Here is a 21,087-nt window from a genome sequence, read left to right on the forward strand (position 1 = left end):
CATAATGAGTGTGCAAGTGAGTGCATTCCTTAGATGCGCTCGAAAACACGTTGCCTCAAATACTTGAACATCCAACGTTGAGTTGGTGCTGCGGTCGACGCGTATCTATCCAACGCAGACATGGCTTCAGACGTGGCACATGGTTCGACCGTTTTAAAGTTTCAAATGTAAGGTAAAAAAAATCAACCAAAAACTGACGAGCAGAGCTTGTCCCAGCGTTTAAGGAATTCATACGTTAGGGTTTTATTCATAGATTTTAGTTCGGCTTTCAACACTATCATTCCTTCTAAACTGCATTTTAAACTTCTTCATGACCTCAATTTTCCCATTTTACTATCAAATTGGATTTTAGATTTCCTTCTCAGTAGACAACAGTCCGTTCGCATCGGTGAGAAAGATTCATGTTCTATTGTCCTCAACACTGGTACGCCTCAGGGCTGTCCATTGTCTCAAACTTTGTTTTCCCTATTCACACATGATTGTCAACCCAATTCTGACCATTCACTTATATGCAGACGACACCAGGTTTTATCATTTACAGGCTTGCATAGGCTAAAGGGGCATAACAAAGCCTGCAATTGGCCGAAAAAGATGAATGTGAATAGCAAGTTTGGTTGTCAACGGCATAGAGCAAACATGTTTTGTTGTGGTAAATACACTTGCATTTGTAGAATAGATTTGCATACATGTAGAAATGTAGAATAGATTTGCATACATGTAGAAATTTAGAAAGACTTGCTTACAGTTGTGGGAAAAGGTCGGGTAGACATCCTTGAAGATACTCTTGGCAGACATTAAGTTTCCTTGAAGATAGCGTGCAAGGGACGGGACGCTCTGTACTTGATACGTGATACAGGACCGCCTTTTGGGGTGTAATCGAAGCTTAATCGTCGCTACCAGCTTTAAAAACACTGTCATGTTCCCATGTATGCAAATCTATTCTACAAATGCAAGTGTATTTACCACAACAGTTTTACCATTCTGTATTTGTAAATATTTTACTCTCCTGGATTTAGTACACTCACGGATATAAGAGGACCATGGTTGCACATTATTATTGAACACAACGACTTCGGTGAGCTACTCCGGCTATATATTTTCCCAGTATCTTGTTTCAGACTGATCTCGATGTTTCTGTGATGAGTCTATCTTTAAATTAAACTCAATTCCAAGTGTTTATTGTCATATGCACAGTAAAGTTGCGAGCGAAAAAGAAAATAGAAACTAAGGAATGGTTGGCATTTCTTGAATCCCAAGACTTTAACCTTCCGAATGATCTTTGGAACGATGCATTTGAGTGACATCGTACGGACACTGCATCCGCACGTGTTTTCGACACGTATTTGCTTCTTTGCAAGCTTTGGGAATGTTAAGAGGGTAAGAAGTTGGACTTAATCATCTGACTGTTTTGTCGACGTTCCCATTGTAGCGCCTTATAATCCGGTGCGCCTTATGTATGTCAAAAATAGGACCAAAAACTATTTTTTCGGGGTGCGCCCTATAACCCGGTGCGCCTTATAGTGCAGAAAATACGGTACTGGCTTTATTTAAAATGGAGACTAAACTGAATACAGAGCAGAAATGGATTCACTTTCCACCTGGTGTCATGAGAGTAATCTGTTATTGAATGTAGGTAAAACTAAGGAGATGATAATAGATTTCCCGACTGAGCCTCCCCCGCATGTGCCACTGTCAATTAATGGTAGTGAGGTGGAACTGGTCCATTCATTCAAGTTTCTGGGTACTTACTTGTCAGCTGACCTCACATGGACCGTCAATGCTATCGATATTCTAAAGTCAGCCAGACAGGCTCTACTTCATTCGTCAACTCAAATCGTTCGGAGTCCGTCAATCCATTCGAGTCCATTTTTATCGTGCTATCATTGAATCCGTTTTAACTAGGTCAATCACAGTTTGGCTTGGTCGCGTCAATCAGAAAGAATTGTCCAAGATGGAATCAGTAGTGAGGACGGCAGAGGAAATAATAGGTACTGGCCTCCCGTCCCTGCAAAGTATCTACCATATTTTCCACACTATAGGGTGCACCGGGTTATAGGGCGCACCCCCCAAAAAAAGTTTTTGGTCCTATATCTTCCATAGATAAGGCGCACCGGATTGTAAGGCGCTACAATGGGAACGTGGACAAAACAGTCAGATGATTCAGTCCAACTTCTTACCCCCTTAACATTCCCAAAGCTTGCAAAGAAGCAAATACGTGTCGTAGACACGTGCGGATGCGGTGTCCGTACCATGTCACTCAAATGCGTCGTTTCAAATATCATTCGGAAGGTTAAAGTTTTGGGATTCAAGAAATGCCAACCATTCCTTAGTTTCTAGTTTCTTTTTCGCTCGCAACTTTACTGTGCATATGACAATAAACACTTGGAATTGAGTTTAATTCACTCAACTCATCACAGCAACATCAAGATCGTTCTAAAACAAGATACCGGGAAAATATATAGCCGGAGTAGCTCACCGAAGTCGTCATATTCAATAATAATGTGCAACCATGGTCCTCTTATATCCGTGAGTTTAGTAAATCCAGGAGAATAAAATATTTACAAATACAGACTAATGAAACATGTTTCTTTATGGCGTAGTTTAGCAAGCTTGCTATTCAGTCATCTTTTTCGGCCAATTGCAGGGTTTGTTTTGGCCCTCTAGCCCAGACCTGGGCACTCCGGTCCTGGAGGGCCGTACGTCCTGCCAGATTTTGAAGTTTGCTCTTCTTTAACTCAGGTGATACAAATTATAACCTCGTTAGCAAGCTAGCAAGTGCTCGTTAACGATACTGGTGATTGGAATCACCTGGATTGGATCAGAGAAACCTCAAAAATCATGCAGAACATACGGCCCTCCAGGACCGGAGTGCCCAGGTCTGCTCTAGCCTATCCGAGGCTCCGAATAACTTCAGCCAATAGCGATCGATTCAAATGATGATTGACACATTGGTAATCCAATGAAACGCCGGTATATAAATCCCAGCATACACCGCGGACTACTCCACGTTCGGGGTGAAATCGAGTCGGCGGCTGTTGCGTAAGTTGCGAGACCTTGCGACTTAATATTGATCCATATATAAGGCGCACTGTATTATAAGGCGCATGGTCAGCTTTTGAAAAAAATAAAGGCTTTTAGGTGCGCCTTATAGTGCGGAAAATACGGTACATGGATGGAACTATAAAATGAACACTAAAAATGCTAGAGGATCCCAGTCACCCTCCTCGCAGGTACTTTGATGACCTGCCGTCAGGTCGCCGTCTTCGCTCCATTGCGAGCAAGACTTCACGTCTTAAAGAGCGTTTTTACCCTTCCGCTGTCCCAGGGGTGTCAAACTCATTTGAACTCGGGGGCCACACGATAGAACAAACATTCTGTCGGGGGCCGGACGAGTAGATCAAAGAGAAAGACAAAGATATAAAGAAATAAGAGAAAGAGGGAAAGAAAAGGAGAGAGGGCGGGACAAAGAAAGAAAAAGAGAGAGAGGGAGAGAGCGTGAAAAGAGATAAAGTCGTGAGAGAGGAAGAAAGAAATCCAAAGAGAAATAGAAAGACAGAAGGAGAGAAAAGAGAAGAGAAAGCGCAAAGGGTATTAAGAGAGAAGGAAAAAAGGAAGTTAGAGCAAAAGAGGTTAAAAGACACAGAGAAAGAGACAATGAGCAACAAAGGAAAAGAAAAAGAGAGACGCAGAGAGAGAGAGAGAGAGTGGGAGAAAAGGGGTGGAAGAGACAGAGAGAGAGAGAGAGAGACAGAGACAGAGAGACAGAGACAGACAGAGAGAGAGACAGAGAGACAGAGAGAGAGAATACAAGTAGTGTCTTTGTTCGAGGCACCTGGCTTTGGCAACATCAAGTTGCCATATTTCAACCTGCCGCTTGTTTTTCTCTTGCGCTTCTCTGAGTGTTGTCTCGCGGGCCGGATTCAATCCCTTAGCGGGCCTGATCTGGCCCGCGGGCCGCCTCTTTGACACCTGTGCGCTATCCGTATGTTCAACGGGAATTGTTTTAGGTTATTATGTATAGTATTATTATGCCAACGGCGTTCCTCCGACCTATTCTACTCTAGTCTTGTTATTTCCATATTCTTACTTTTTAAACTATTCTATATCATTACCTTGTATTACACACTACAATATCTTTTTTTACTCTATTCTTTTAAATCTATTATTTTATCATTATTGAGTGTTCGTGTGTCAAATGATTTCTTGTGTATATCATGTTTATGGTTTATACTGGCTGAATAAATAAATACAATACAATAAAATCTGCTATGCGCGCTGCGATTGGCTTATTGCGTTTGGGGGCGGGGCTTAGCCAGAGGTCATTGTGAAGACTGACCATGATGAGGGAGCTGAGCAACATGGTCTGGATCCTCTTGGTCCCCTGGTGCCTGAAGAAGGAAGAGGAAAATGTCAGCATCTGTTGTGTGGATGAGATGACATGGATGGCCGGGGGGTCTCGAATCAGGAAGGGAGGATTTTATGGATTAACGTCCCCCCCCATAGCCCCCCTCCCACATCATCCTGCTGACGCTGCAGGAAGCTAGGGAAAGCCAAAAAAACCCACGCGCATTTCAGTGAGGTCTACCTCGATGCTAATAACTAGCGATTAGCATTGTGTTTTGCACTTGAAGCCAACGTGGATATAAGTGGCTGCTTTTTCTGTACGAATCAAATGTGAGCCAAACAGGAGGGTCAATCACGCTGAGTTTTAATCCAGGCCGAGAGAAAAACGTGTTACCATGCAGTCTTGAATATGTCCACTGGATGTCGCCATAGCCAGGAAAAACAGGAGCTGAATTCTCCTCATTTCCCTCTCGTTCTCTTGATCTCATTTTCAACTCTCTTTATCGCACTGGTTCCTTCTCTCTGTTTCTTTTCCTTTCTTTCTCTCTCCTATTTTTCTTTTTCACTCTCTGATTCTATTCTCTCCTTTCTTTTTGTCTCCCTTTTTCTGTCTCTCTTCTTGTCTTTCTCTTTCGGTCTTTCATTCTCCTTCTCTACCTCTTCCCATGTATCTCTCTTTTTATTTATTTATTTCATTTTGTCGCTTTCTGTGTGTTTCGCTTTTCACTCTTCTCTCTTTCTCTGTTATCTCTTCTCTGCTTCTCGCTATGTCCTTTTCCTTCTATTTCTCTACCCTTTCTCTCTGTCTGTCTCTCTTTTGCTTTTAGTCTCCATCTTTCTTTCTCTTTTTTTCACTCCCTTTCTCTCTCTTTCTTTTCACTTTCTCATTTTCTCTTCCTCTAATTTCCCTTTCTTTCGCTCACTCTGTCTTTCTTTCTTCTCCCTTTCTTTCTCAGTCACTTGGTCTCTCCCTATCTTTCTTTATATCATTTACCATCTGTTACTTTCTCATTTATCTTACTCTCTATCACTTTCACTTTCATTTCTCTCTCTTTTTCTTTCTTCTTCCCTATTCTTTTATTTGTCTCTCTCTCTCTCTTTTTTGGCCCATCTTTCTTTATCTCCCTCCTTTATCACCTGCACTATCTATTTTTCCCTTTCATCTCTCTCTCTCTCTCTCTCCCTCTTTCTTTTCTTCTCTCTGGCTTTAGCTTTCTTACTCTCTTTCCTTTTTTCTCTCTCTTACTCTCTCTGCTTCTCAGGGCTCAGAGGAGGCTCCTAGACATATTGGAATATCTTATCGGAGGTTTGGGCTCTTTCCCTGTACTCCTCGCAAGTCCAATTGATGTCTTCTCTCCCTATTGTGTTATATATTTCCTACTATACGATCAATATATAAGCCTGCCATCTAGGTAGATTAGCTGCCTCCAGAAACGCATGGTTAGGCGACGTACCCGATCTTGACGGTGTCCAAGGTGTGGAACGGGGTCCCATAGACGGGCACTTTGCCCATGATGAACATCATCACCTCGGCGCGCTGGTAGTCGGGCAGGTTGCCTCCGAAGAAACCTGGAAGCCAATGGCGTCAGCCCGATTGGACGGCGCCACGTCCAATAGAAACCTACCGATGGTCTGTATGATGGCGTTTTGCACGATGCGCTCGTCGCTCTCCTTGCCGCCGCGGGCCGACGTAGCGCTAGCGGCCGAGTTGCGGCGCGAGCTCTCGCCGAGTTCCTGGTCCACGCTCAAGCGCAGATGCTTCAGGAGCGTGTTGAAGACTTCCAGAACTGTCGGTCCTGAAAACAAGAGAGGAAAGTCAAAATTTGAGCGGAAAATGGGGTCCATGTGCTATGTATCAGAGCTACGCGGGGACTAGCCAAACTCGAGCGCCTTAGCGCGCTTTGTAGCTACGCTAGGACCGACTAGCACGTGCTACATAGATTAAGGTTATGCTACGACCTGCTAGCACACACTGGATCTAACTCCAGCTACATTGCACACTTCAGAGCTATGCTAGAACCTGCTAGCACGCGCTACATAGATTCAGGTTATGCTAAGACCTGCTAGCACACACTGCATCTAACTCTGGCTACATTGTACACTTCAGAGCTACACTAGGAACTGCTAGCACGCGCTACATAGATTCAGGTTATGCCTCAACCTGCTAGCACACACTGCATCTAACTCTGGGTCCATTGCACACTTCAGAGGTACGCTAGGACCAAATAGCACGAGCTACATAGATTCAGGTTATGCTACGACCTACTAGCACACACTGTATCCAACTCTGGCTACATAGTACACTTCAGAGGTACGCTAGGACCAAATAGCACGAGCTACATAGATTCAGGTTATGCTACGACCTACTAGCACACACTGTATCCAACTCTGGCTACATAGTACACTTCAGAGCTACACTAGGACCTGCTAGCACGAGCTACATAGATTCAGGTTATGCTACGACCTGCTAGCACACACTGCATCTATCTCTGGGTCCATCGCACACTTCAGAGGTACGCTAGGACTTGCTAGCATGCGTTACATCAAACTTGGGCGACATGACACACTTTGGTGCTAAGCTAGGAACTGCTAGCACATGCTAAACACAACTTGGGGTATGCTATGACCTGTCAGCCCTCTCTTCATCAAATTCAGGCTACGTGGAACACGTCAGACCTGCTCACACGCCCTGCATCAAACTTGGGCTATACAACACGCCTTGACTAGGACCTGCTAGCAAAGACGCAGGCTACATTGCACACCTCAGAGCCAAGCTAGACCTGCTAGCACGAGCTACATAGGTTCAGGTTATGCTACGACCTGCTTGCTAGGACTTGCTAGCATGCGTTACATCAAACTTGGGCTACACGACACACTTTGCTGCTAAGCTAGGAACTGCTAGCACATGCTAAACACAACTTGGGGTATGCTATGAACTGCCAGCCCACTCTAAATCAAATTCAGGCTACGTGGAACATGTCAGACCTGCTAACACGCGCTGTTATACAACACGCCTTGTAGCTAGACTAGGACCTGCTACCCCGCTATTTAAAATCAGGCTAAGCAACACGCTTCAGAGCAATCCCAGGAACTGCTAGCATGTGGTACATCAGATTCTGACGACACTGCACGGCTTGTAGCTACACTAGGACCTGCTAGCACACACTGGGGCTACATGGCACACCCCAGGGATACGCTAAGACCTGATAGCACGCGCTCCATCTAACTCTGCTAGCAAATGCTACATAGGACTCGGGCTGCACAGCATGCCTTGTAGCTATGCTAGGACCTACTAGCCCCGCTATATCAAACTCAGGCTGCACAGTTTGGGAGAAACGTCAGGAGCTGCTAGCACGTGGTACATCAAAATCGGCTAGCTAAACAGCACGGCTTGTAGCTACACTAGGACCTGCTAGCACACACTGGGGCTACATGGCACACCCCAGGGTTACGCTAAGACCTGATAGCACGCGCTCCATCTAACTCTGCTTCAGTAGGACCTGCTAGCAAATGCTACATAGAACTCAGGCTGCACAGCATGCCTTGTAGCTATGCTAGGACCTGCTAGCCCCGCTATATCAAACTCAGGCTGCACAGTTTGGGAGAAAGGTCAGGAGCTGCTAGCACGTGGTACATCAAAATCGGCTAGCTAAACAGCACGGCTTGTAGCTACGCTAGGACCTGCTAGCACACACTCGGGCTACATGGCACCCCGGAGCTACGCTAAGACCTGCTAGCACGCGCTACACAAAACTCAGGCTACGCAATGGACCAACCGTACCCAGCCAGAGGTTGGGCGGCGTGGCGGCCCGCTCGCCGTCCGACATCTCGCCCGCTTTGCATTCTGGGATGTTTCCTGTTTGCCGCGTTTCACGTCAAAAGCAGTCAAAAAACAAAAATTACACAAAAGAAAGAGTAGCAAGTTGTGTGCGTGCACTCTTATGCTAACTAAGGGGCGTCCATTTAACAAGGTAGGTAGTGCGACTTATACTCCAGGGCGACTGATGTCACTTTTTTCTTTTTATATATATTTTTTTCGTCTGGTGCGATTTCTTATTCTTATCTTATAGTTTGGAAAATACGGTACTTTATGAATTATTTATTTATTTTTAAATTGCTGCTGCTCATTAGTTGTGACGGCTTTGACAGCACACTCCACTTCCACTGGTGCTGTACTAAAAAGTGTTGCTAACGGCTAAACGCTAACTGCTTTATGCAAAAAATTCATGCTAACGGTAACATGCTAATGGTTAAATGTTTACAAATTATGCTAACGGTTACATTCTAATGAGTTATGCTAATGGATACATGCTCAAAAGCTAACTGCTTCATGAATAAATTTTAAATTACGCTAACAGCTAAATTCACGGTTCTCCTACTCCACTACATCAGGCTACATTGAACCTGTTACTTAAATCCAGAAAAACACCTACATGCCAACAAATAATGCTAACAATGCTAGCGAGTTATGCTAACGGCTGAATGCTTACTGCCGATGCTAAAAAGTTATGCTCACCGCTACATGCTAATGGTAACGTGCTGACGTATTAGGCTAACGGCCGAATGCAAATGTCTTCATTTGAGCAAATGATGCTAACGATTTACGCTAGCATCAACATGAGCGCTCTACCTCCTTAGCTAATGCTAAGCTAATCCCTATGTTACCATCTTCCAGATCCATCACAACTCATTCAATTGCCTCTGGAATTTTGTAGTCGTATTATCATTATTAGAAGTTAGGCCAGTTTTCCAAGCACTAAGTTGTCTCGGTGGCCTTGGGGGTCATTTTGTTTTGCAATTTCAGGGATTTGGAGTTGTTGTTCAACTTCAAATCGGTTCAATGTGGAAAACGTTAAAATGGTTTTGTATTTTACAATTGTTTTGTAGAACTGTGAATATTTCAATGTATATTTTCACATGAAATGACTACTACATCATTTGGTGCATAATGTTGTATTATTTTTGAGAATATATCACTAAAAAAACAAATACAATCTGGGGAGCTGTTGGGGAGCCAAAAGAGTTGGTTTTCTAAATAGAGCTGTCCCTTTCACATGATTTTTGGCATGTTTTTGGGTGGTTTTTGTGTATGTTTTTGTGAGTATTTTGCATTTTCCTGCATGTTTTTTGTGTCTTTATGCATGTTCTTTTGTGTTTTTTCAGCCTTTGTGCATCCTTTTGTGAGTATTTTGCATGTTCCTGCGTGTTTTGTGTGTTTTTTCCATCTATTTGCACGTTAACGTGTTTTTTTTGCATATTTTCGAGTAGTTTTTGCCGCGGCCTTCACTGACCGACGGATCCCTTGGCGGCAATGGCGACGGTCTCGAGGAGGACCTGCACCATGGCGGCTCGGACCCTGGCCGGGCTCTTCTGGTGGGCGTCCAGGTGACCCAACACCTGCTGGATCACGTGGTGCGAGTGCTGCGCCTTTAAGAAAAAAAAAATAGAGAACAGCGCCACCTTGTTTGAAAGACATTCAACTCTCTACAGAGGCAAACGGGAATTCATCAGGTTGGTGTATTGGATGTGTTAAGCACATGAGTGCTAGGGGCAGCATTTCCCGTGGTGTGTCTTGGGCAAGGACAGCCTAATGGCGCCCAACATAGGTTTCCATCCGGTCTCGAACCGAGGACCTTTCGTGTGTTGGGCAAATGTGCTAACCACTGCACTGCAGAAAAAAAGCCAGACTTTTTTCCCATTATTTTTCTTTACTCTCGTTTTCTTCTTATTGTGTTCTTTTTTTCCCCCAATTTGTTTTTTTTTTGCTCGCTTCGCTTCTTTTTAACCTTCATCTTTCCCGTTTTCTTTGTCGTTTCTTGTTTCTTAAAACCCGTTTGAATTTTTGTTTGCTTCTCTCCCTGTTCTTTGGCAGTAAGCGTTCAGCCGTTAGCATAACTCGCTAGCATGTAGCTGTTAGCATTGTTTGTTAGCATGTAGGTGTTAGAATTTAGCCGTTAGCGTAATTCTTTTTCTTTTTATCCTTTTTCTTTTCATTTTTCAGTTTTTTTTCCAGATAAGATAATATTTTTTGCATTAAGATAATAAGATTATTTGTACTATATAGTTTTACGACCCAGTTAACCACACAAAAAAAAAAAAATTCTTGAAATAGAAAATCATAATGACCCAGCACTGGTGAGCTATTTTCAGAACAGGTCTGCGGGCACCTTGTTGGAAACCCCGACATTAGACGATACAGTGCCATCTAGTGGTCAAATATGACACAATGTACCTGTTGGGGCGAGAGGATTTCTTCTTCTGAGGGGGGGCGTGACCGAAAAAAATAAAGAAACACTGGTATAAAGCCACACGACTGCCATTTGTCTCTTTGATGAAACGGATTCGGATGTCAGTCATGAAGTCAATCTAATTGCCGTGATCGAATCAAATCACCCTGCCGGGATTCTTTGATGCCACGGCCAATTTTCAGAATCGCTTTTCTTCGTCTTTATTGAAATTGATCACCGCCTTCTCCTTTCTTTGCTTAGGGGGAAACGGCAAAAAAATGGAGATTGGATTTTGATTAATCCTCCTGCATGCATTTTCATTTGTGGCACAATCAACGTTTCCCGTTATCTTGATGTATTTGAATGCAACACAAGACCAGTCTGTCTTTTTTTCTATCTTTTGTTTTTTTCCCCTTTGTCTTTATTTTTTTCTCATTCTGTTTTTTCCTAGCTTTTTACTTCTTTTTTGGTTTTTTTTCCTTATTTTATTTTATAAAGAAAACGATTTGATATTCTTTGAGCAGTCTCTGCTAACGATGTTGATAACCAGCGGAGGTGCCAACCACGTGGTGTGTGTGTATGTTGTGTCGCTCATTGCAGCAACTGGAATAAAAGCCTCATCATCCAGTCCAGCCTGAATGGGGATCCTTGGTGGGACAGCTACACCGCAGTTACCGTATTTTCCGCACTATAGGGCGCACCGGGTTATAGGGCGCACCCCCAAAAAATAGTTTTTGGTCCTATATCTTCCATACATTAGGCGCACCGGATGATAAGGCGCTACAATGGGAACGTCGACAAAACAGTCAGATGATTCAGTCAAACTGATTACCCCCTTAACATTCCCAAAGCTTGCAAAGAAGCAAATACGTGTCGAGAACACGTGCGGATGCGGTGTCCGTACGATGTCACTCAAATGCATCGTTCCATCATTCGGAAGGTTCAAGTCTTGGGATTCAAGAAATGCCAACCATTCCTTAGTTTCTAGTTTCTTTTTTGCTCGCAACTTTACTGTGCATATGACAAACACTTGGAATTGAGTTGAATTTAAAAATAGACACTCCATTCCATCCATGATCTGCACCGCTTATCACAGAAACATCGAGTTCAGTCTGAAACAAGATACAGGGATAATGTATAGCCGGAGTAGCTCACCGAAGTCGTTGTGTTCATAATAATGTGCAGCCAATGTCCTCTTATGTCCGTGAGTGTAGTAAATCCAGGAGAATACAATATTTACAAATACAGTATAGTAAAAAATGCTTTCTGTATGCCGTCAGCCACGTGCTATACGCGTTCATCTTTTTCGGCCAATTGCAGGCTTTGTTTTGCCGTTGAAGCCAATGCCAGCCTGTAAATGATAAAAAGGATCCGCCCCTTGACCTCCCAATAACTTTAGCCAATAGTGATCGATTCAAATGATGATTGACACATTAGTTAGCCAATGAAACGCCGGTAAATAAATCCCAGCATACACTGCGGACGACTTGGCCTTCGGGGGGAAATCGAGTTGGCGGCTGCAAGTTAGTTGGAAGACTTTGCGACTTAATATTGATCTATATATAAGGCGCACTGTATTATAAGGCGCATGGTCAGCTTTTGAAAAAAAATAAGACTTTTAGGTGCGCCTTATAGTGCGGAAAATACGGTACATATATTAAAGATTATAAATTATAAGGGTTGTCTATTCATTAAAAAAATTTGAGCTCCCATATATTTATGAAATGAAATGATCTGCATTTCTATAGCGCTTTTCAAGTCAAGACTTCCCAAAGCCCTTTACAGTGTGCTTCACATTTCTCAATAACGGTCTTGCAGCCATGTAAGACGCTAACCTGCTTATTGGGGGTATTAGGGGTAGAGTGTCTTACCCAGGGACACTTCGACATGTAACACAGACGAGCCGTAATTCGAGCGCTCTACCTCCTGAGCTACTGCTACTACATTGAATGCAGAGGTGGGTAGAAATGTGTTACATTTACTTCATTACATTGACTTGAGTATGTTTTGGGACACTGTGGACTTCTGGGGGGAACGGTACTCTTACTCAGGCTACATTGAACCTGTTACTTAAATCCAGAAATGGGTATTAATGAGACATTTTGTACACCCGGGAGTATTTTTATATCACTATACTTTTTACTTTTACTTGAGTAGATTTGTGAAGATGAAACAGTACTCCTACTTTTCTATATTAGGCTACATTGAACCCGTTCAGTGTCTTACCCAAGGACACTTCGACATGTAACACGGACGAGGGATTCGAACTGGGATCTCTTGATCCCAAGACGAGCGCTCTACCTCCTGAGCCACTGCCGCCCCTATATTTACCTCTCAATGTTTCCTTTTTAAAATGATAATACAAAAAACGTACACATTATGTACCCGCATGCCACAGGGGTTAGGAAAGTAGAGCACAAAGCAGGAAAAGACTGAAGTGGATGTGAGCTACCTGTATGGAGTACATGATGATCCTGAAGCAGGAAACGGCAAACTCGTTGGGCTCCCACAGGTGGTGGTTGTCCAGGTGGCTAGAGGTGGAAAAAAAACGTCACGGGGGAAAATCGGGGAAAGTAAGTCGAACTGAGAACAAAAAAAGAGGAAGAAAAAAAGAATATGAGGGGGGGATTATAATAAAAATAAACAGGAAAAAGAAAGAAAAAACTGAAATAGACAAAGCAAAATAAAGTGAGAAGCAATAAAGAGAGGCAATAGGAAAAACAACTGAAAAAGAAAAAGGAAAAACAGATTATGGGAAAGAGGAGAGAAAAGGAAAAAAAATAAGAACGAGAACAAAAATCAAAGGAGAAAAATGAAACATGGAGTAAATGCATAACAGGAAAAGAAATAAATAGACACTGAAGAAAAAAAAGAAGCAATAGAATAAGACAAAAAAGGAAAAAAAGCACTAATTGAAAAAAAAATAGGAGAAAAATTAAAGGGGAAAAACTGAAGGAAAAAAACAAAAAAGATGGAAAAAAAAAGCAGTAAAGGAATATGAAGGGAAAAATTAAAAATAAAAATAAACAGGAAAAGGAAAAAAAAGAAATAGACAAGGCAAAAAAAAAAGCAATTGGAAAAACAACTGAAAAAGAAAAAGGAAAAACAGATGACAGGAAAGAGGAAAGGAAAGGAAAGAAACACAAACGAGAACAAAAATCATAGGAGAAAAAGGAAACATGCGGTAAATGCATAACAGGAAAAGAAATAAAAATAAACTGAAGAAAAACAAAGAAGCAATAGAATAAGACAAAAAAGGGAAAAAAAACACTAATCGAAAAGAAAATTAGGAAAAAAAACAAAAAGATAGAAAAAAAGAGAAAAATAATATGAGGGGAAAAATTAAAAAACAATAATAAAAATAAACAGGAAAAGGAAAAAAACAAATAGACAAGGCAAGAAAAAAAAAGAAAACGCAATAAAGGCAATAGGAAAAACAACTGAAAAAGAAAAAGGAAAAACAGATGACAGGAAAGAGGAAAAGAAAGGAAAGAAAATACAAACGAGAACAAAAATCATAGGAGAAAAAGGAAACATGGAGTAAATGCATAACAGGAAAAGAAATAAAAAGAAACTGAAGAAAAAAAAGAAGCAATAAGAATAAGACAAAAAAGGAAAAAAACACTCATTGAAAAGAAAATTAGGAGAAAAATAAAAGGGAAAAAACTGAAGGAAAACAAAACAAAAAATATAACAATTATCAATTTATACATTGAATATTTTCATATAGCTCCAATAAACATTTGAATTGTACTGTTGAAAACTGTATTTTTTTTAAAACTTGGATTGCATGTCGGGCCAACCAGTTGAGGGTGTCCCCTGAGATGGGCTCCAGCACCCCCGTGACCCTACTGAGGATAAGCGGTGCAGATGATGCATGTAGGGCCGTCGCAAATATGACATATTGTCTATTGGCGAATATATTCTTCTTTTTTCTCTCCCATCTTCCTTTCCTTTTCTCTCTCTTTTCGTGTCTTATCCATATACAGTGGAACCTGGGTTCTCGACCATAATCGGTTCCAGAACCCTGTTCGAAAACCGATTTGTTCCATCACCGAAATCGTTTTTCTCATTAAAAATAATGTAAATCGTTTTAATCCGTTCCAACACCCTGAATGTTTACCATGAACGTAAACATAAAGCTAACCCGGGCTAATCGTACGTTCGCGTTAGCGTAATCTTGCGTACGAAAGACTACGCTAACATGAACGTGTGAAAATTTAAAAATCAGGTCGTTAAGATAGAGATAGATAGATAGATAGATAGATAGATAGATAGATAGATAGATAGATACTTTATTCATCCGCAAAGGGAAATTCACAAAAAGAAGGGAAACATATTTTTGACAAAAAAGAAATAAAAAATAGGGAAGAAGAAATAAGAAAAACGGCAAGAAAGGGAAAACGGGATATAAAAAGAAAAGTAGGGGGAAAGTCATATCAGGTCTATTTGTATAAAGAATGCAAATAAAGGAAAATGGAGAACAAGAAAGAAAAAAGGAAAGAATTAAAGAGAGATAAAAACTGAAAAAAGTGCTTTCTGGTCACTTTGAGTGTCTGTATTTTGTCAGAATACAGCGACATCTAGTGTGCAAATCATACACACGGTCCCTTTGATTTACATATTAAGGCAGGGGTCTCCAACTCATTTGAACTCGGGGGCCACACGATAGAACAAACATTCTGTCAGGGGCCGGACTAGTAGATCGAAGAGAAAGAAAAATAGATAAAGAAATAAGAGAAAGAGGGAGAGAAAAGGAGAGTGGGCGGCACAAAGAAAGAAAAAGAGAGAGAGAGAGTGAGAAACAAAAGATAAAAAGTCATGAGAGAGGGGGAAAAGAAAGGGAGAGGAAGAAAGAAATCCAAAGAGAAATAGAAAGACGGAAAGAGAGAAAAGAGAAAAGAAAGTGCAAAGGGTAGGAAGAGAGAAAGAGAAATGGAAAAAAAGGAAATTAGAGCAAAAGTGGTTAAAAGACGCAGAGAGAGAAAGAGACAATGAGCAACAAAGGAAGAGAGAGAGAGAGAGAGAGAGAGAGAGAAATAAATACAAGTACAGTGTCTTTGTTCGAGGCACCTGTCTTTGGCAACATCAAGTTGCCATATTTCAACCTGCAGCTTGTTTTTCTCTTGCGCTTCTCTGAGTGAGGTCTCGCGGGCCGGATTCAATCCCTTAGCGGGCCTGATCTGGCCCGCGGGCCGCCTGATTCACACCTGTGTATTAAGGCGAGGGCCTCACACTATCATCCCGAGGGCCGTCATTGACCTGCGAGTTAGAGACCCCTGGTGTACAGTATCGGTAATACAGCGCTCTGATGATCATGGTGGCACATAATTACGTAGGACGTAGTTGCGCATGCGCAAAAGATTGGGGCTGCAGTCTGACGTGACGTCAATGCCCCTCCCCCCCGCCCCCCAACCCAAAAAAGGGAAAAAAAAGCGGAGCAAATCCTCCCTGGTGCTGCTAAGAATAGCGAAAAGCTGCAAAAGCTGAAGGCTGGATGGCTAACCAGTCACACCAGCAGCCACAAACCAGTTACATGAACTGGGCAGTAACCAGTTACATTTACATTACGTTGACTTGAGTAAGTTTTGGGACATTTTGTACATTTAGGAGTATTTACTTTTTACTTGAAAAGATTTGTGAAGATGAAACAGTACTCTTTTCTAAATTAGGCTACATTGAACCCGTTATTTAAATAGAGAGGTGGGTAGAAAGGAGTTACATCTACTTCAGTACGCTTTGGGACATTTTGTCCAGCTAGGAGTATATTGAAATCACTATACTTTTTACTTTTACTTGAGTAGAAGAAACAGTACTCTTATTTTGCTATATTAGGCTACATTGAACCCGTTACTCAAATCCAGCTTTGGGTAGTAACGTGGTACATTTACTCCGTTACGTTGACTTGAGTAAGTTTTGGGACATGTTGTCCATCTAGGGAGTATTTTTGTCCATACTTTTTACTTTTACTTGAGTAGATTTGTGAAGATGAAACAGTATTCGTACTTTTCTATATTAGGCTACATTGAAGCCGTTACTTAAATACAGAGGTGGGCAGAAATGTGTTACATTTACTTCATTACGTTGACTTGAGTATGTTTTGGGACACTTTGGACTTCTGGGGAGATTTTTAAATCACCATACTTGGTGAAGAAGAAACGGTACTCCTACTCCGCTACATCAGGCTACATTGAACCTGTTACTTAAATTTTACTTCAGTACGCTTTGGGACATTTTTTTCCAGCTAGGAGTATATTGAAATCACTATACTTTTTACTTTTACTTGAGCAGATTTGTGAAGATGAAACAGTTCTCTTACTTTTCTATATTAGGCTACGTTGAACCTGTTAATTAAATGCAGAGGTGGGTAGAAATGTGTTACATTTACTTCATTATGTTGACTTGAGTATGTTTTGGGACACTGTGGACTTCTGGGGGGGAACGGTACTCTTACTCTGCTACATCAGGCTACAATGAACCTGTTACTTAAATCCAGAAATGGGTAATAATGATTACACTCACTTGAGTAATTTTGGGGACATTTTGTCCATCTAGGAGTATTTTTAAATCAGTATACTTTTTACTTTTACTTAAGTAGATTTGTGAAGATGAAACAGTACTCCTACTTTTCTATATTAGGCTACATTGAACCCGTTACTTAAACTCAGAGGTGGGTACAAACCAGTTATATTTACTCCGTTACATTGACTTGAGTAAGTTTTGGGACATTTTGGACTTCTGAGAGGATTTTAAATCACTAAATGTTTTACTTTTAGTAGAGATTTGTGAATAAGAACCTGTACCCTTACTCGGCTACATTGAACCAGTTACTTAAATCAAGTAACGAGTTATATTTACTCCATTCCATTTATTTGAGTAAGTTTTGGGACATTTTGGATTTCCGGGAAGATTTTTAAATCATTATACCTTTTGGAGAAGAAACTGTTCTCTTACTCTGCTGCATTAGGCTACATAGAACTCGTTACTTTAAATCCACTCCAGGTAAGTATGCGCATGTTTCCTGGCTTGCTTTCTTCTCTCCCGTGTTGCGCGTGCAACACAAGCCCCGCCCCTTTTAAAGAAGCCGCGTCACAATAAAAACTCGGCATGCGTGGGTTCCGGAGTAGCCAAGTCAAAGTTCAATCGAGATCCTGTTGTGTGACCTTAAACAGGCATTTCATGCTAGATAATCCTCCGATATGGCAGATTTGAGACCATTTTGCAAAGAAGAATGGGCCAAAACACCCCCAAGCATTGTATAAGACTTATTACCAGTTATGGGTAACGTTTGATTTGTGTTATGGCTTCCAAAGGTGGCCCAACTCGCTATTAGCTTCAGCGGGCAATGACTTTTTCAAATAGGGCCTGATGGGTTTTGAACAGAATCAACATTAAAAAAAGTGCATTTTGTATAGCCTTGGGTTGGTATGATGATCTGACACCTTTGTGAGTGATAAATATGCAAAAAGAAATTAGGGAGGGGCAAAAAACTTTCTCACGGCACAGTAAAAGACGACGGGCTCGCGGTTTTCAGGGTTTATACTCACACAAGTACGGGTCGTACGGCATTGTTCATGTTTCCGTAGGCGGCGCGTCCCAAAAGTTCCCGGAAGCAACTCTCCGCCAGGGCGGACGGATTCTCATCCACGACATCCGACGACGACACGCACGGGGTGCCCGGGTGAGCCGAAACCGCCCTGACAAAAACGACACAAGAACGAGATTTTTTGGTTTTCAATGATGCAATCGGTCAAGAATCAATGTATTGAAATGGGAGGCAAAGTTGATTGATCGATGAATCGGAAATGGCGTTGTAGAATAATGAAGTCGGAGCTTATCGACATAATGAGGACACATTTGTTTGGACAGGAAATTCCAGACTTGTTTCTCCCGAGTTTAAATGTCAGCAAAGCTGTCAGGAATTTGGCTGGGTCACGGCGACTTTTGATGAGAAACATGCACGCACTAAGCAACATGTGATATTTCTGACGTGATGGGTATAAGAAAGCTGATTGTCTCTTAGACGAATGAGAACGCCGTTTTGAACGCTGACGAATATCAATAAACGACGTCTCCCTCTCCGTCAAACTTCTCTGCTCTTTGTGTATATTTCTGGGGCGAGGCAATACGGTCTGCTCCGAAACTGGTAAGTTCTTTCTAAAAAACTTTAGTAGGATAATAAGACAAAAAGCAGGCCAGACGTGAAAATTGGACATTTTCAGGCAAAAAATAATTGAATGGAAACATCGAGTAAATTTTACAGAGATGTATTGCATTCACTCAAGAAAAAAAAACCCAATTTTGATTATCTGAATATTTTTCAAGAAGCTTTCCTTTTAGAGTAATTCTTGTTGATATTTTTCATTTATTCTATTTTTTTTTATTTCTTATTTTCGTTTTAAAGATATATTTTTGGGTAAGATCTGCAAACTTCCCTATTTGAGGCAAAACCAATAAAATAATGGATGTAAAAATCCTTCAATCCAATACACCTCAATTGCATTGATTCAAAAAATACAGTGCCTAGCGTAAGTAAGAGTTACAGAGCACATCAACTTGAAAACACCATCCTCACTGTCAAACATGGTGGTGGCAGCATCATGCTCTGGGTTTGCTTTCCTTCAGCAGGGACTGTGAAAATTGTTAGAGTTGATAGTTAAATGGATGGAGCCAAACACTAATAGCATTTCACACTTTTTGTGATTTACTGTTTTAAGTGTCTGCTTCTATTTTCGTGTTTTTCGGAATCATGGCAAATGTGAACTCTCTACCAAATAAGACCGACAAACTGGCTGTGCTGCTAAAAAACATCAAAGTGTACAGTTTGTTGTGTTTTACGTGGCTCACGTCTAGCATCCCGGACGCTAACGTGGAGCTACCCGGCTTCAGCGCTGTTAGACAGAGACACAAAAGCCTGCGGGAAGCGGAGAGGAGGCGGACTCGCTATCTACGTGAACACGAGGCGGTGTAACCCTGGGCGCAAAGATTTCCATCTGCCGCAGGGACGTCCAACTTTTGGCCTAGCGTGTGACGTCATTCACTCCGCTGTTGCTAAACTACAACACAGCACCCCGAGGCCATCCTGTTAACCGGTTAATAAACAACAAAAGGATACTGCTGGAAGTGTGAATAAAGTATCTATCTATCTAATAAATTCTGGTAGAAAAACTGTTGGAGTCAGCGAATGACATGAGAATGGGGTGCAGGTTCAACTTCCAACAGGACAATGGCCATACCCATAAAGCTAAATCTACAACAGAATGTTTGAAAACTGAGACTCTAAAGGTGTAGGATTGGCCAAGCCAGATTCCAGACCTCAATCAATTCATGTTCAAAGCATCACCATCAAACCTTAAGGGATTTGGGCTACATTTGAAAGAAAAAATGGACAAAGCCATGATTTTTGCTACGCCTACTATTTGTTAGCTCTATATATGTAATCCATTGAAATAGAAGGTTTTTATTCTTGACTGAATTTATTCTGCAATTAAATGTCTGCAGAGAAGTGTAGCATGGGCATCTTAACTGGAAAACAGGTGAGACAATAAGTTTGCCAATGTGTATTTTACTTTGGCCAATATTTTTTTAGACATTGTGAAAGAGTTGTGAATGTTTGACTCATTTTTTCAGAAGTCAAATGAATAAATGTGCACCCTGGCCTGTAGTAATGGTGCGTAAAACAGGTGAGACAATATCTTGAAGCCTTACCTGGTACCTTGATCACAATCTGAAAAACTAAACATTGTATTTACACATTTTTCTATGGGTCGGGTAAAGTTTTTTCCAAAACTGTCCATTTGGAGATGACAAGTTTGCAAATGTGTATTTTAGTTTGGCCAATTTTTTAGACATCGTGAAAGAGTTGTGAATGTTTGACTCATCTTTTCAGAAGTCAAATGAATAAATGTGCACCCTGGCCTGTAGTAATGGTGCGTAAAACAGGTGAGACAATATCTTGAAGCCTTACCTGGTACCTTGATCACAATCTGAAAAACTAAACATTGTATTTACACATTTTTCTATGGGTCGGGTAAAGTTTTTTCCAAAACTGTCCATTTGGAGATGACAAGTTTGCAAATGTGTATTTTAGTTTGGCCAATTTTTTAGACATCGTGAAAGAGTTGTGAATGTTTGACTCATCTTTTCAGAAGTCAAATGAATAAATGTGCACCCTGGCCTGTAGTAATGGTGCGTAAAACAGGTGAGACAATATCTTGAAGCCTTACCTGGTACCTTGATCACAATCTGAAAAACTAAACATTGTATTTACACATTTTTCTATGGATCGGTTAAAGTTTTTTCCAAAACTGTCCATTTGGAGATGACAAGTTTGCAAATGTGTATTTTAGTTTGGCCAATTTTTTAGACATCGTGAAAGAGTTGTGAATGTTTGACTCGTCTTTTCAGAAGTCAAATGAATAAATGTGCACACTTGCCTGTAGTAATGGTGCGTAAAACAGGTGAGACAATATCTTGAAGCCTTACCTGGTACCTTGATCACAATCTGAAAAACTAA

General features: G+C 41.3%; 1 protein-coding gene across 6 annotated transcripts in view; it reads right to left on the minus strand.

Annotated features, from left to right (window-relative positions):
• efr3a (EFR3 homolog A (S. cerevisiae)) overlaps positions 1–21,087 on the minus strand; it is an 82,903-nt gene that overhangs the window by 21,643 nt on the left and 40,173 nt on the right. For 4 of the 6 annotated variants that reach the window (XM_088350580.1, XM_088350579.1, XM_088350581.1 and 1 more), the window contains 7 exons: positions 18,119–18,268; positions 13,024–13,102; positions 9,636–9,771; positions 8,126–8,200; positions 5,970–6,140; positions 5,799–5,913; positions 4,337–4,388 (listed from right to left, as the gene is read on the minus strand). In XM_088350580.1, the coding sequence (XP_088206706.1) occupies positions 4,337–4,388; positions 5,799–5,913; positions 5,970–6,140; positions 8,126–8,200; positions 9,636–9,771; positions 13,024–13,102; positions 18,119–18,268 (778 nt within the window). The remainder of the gene's footprint in view (positions 1–4,336; positions 4,389–5,798; positions 5,914–5,969; positions 6,141–8,125; positions 8,201–9,635; positions 9,772–13,023; positions 13,103–18,118; positions 18,269–21,087) is intronic. The other 2 variants (XM_088350584.1, XM_088350583.1) reach the window with 1 other exon arrangement.

The sequence above is a fragment of the Urocampus carinirostris genome, chromosome 1 (assembly GCF_059441175.1).
Source record: "Urocampus carinirostris isolate Australia breed hairy pipefish chromosome 1, RoL_Ucar_1.0, whole genome shotgun sequence".
In the NCBI taxonomy this organism is placed as follows: Eukaryota; Metazoa; Chordata; class Actinopteri; order Syngnathiformes; family Syngnathidae; genus Urocampus; species Urocampus carinirostris.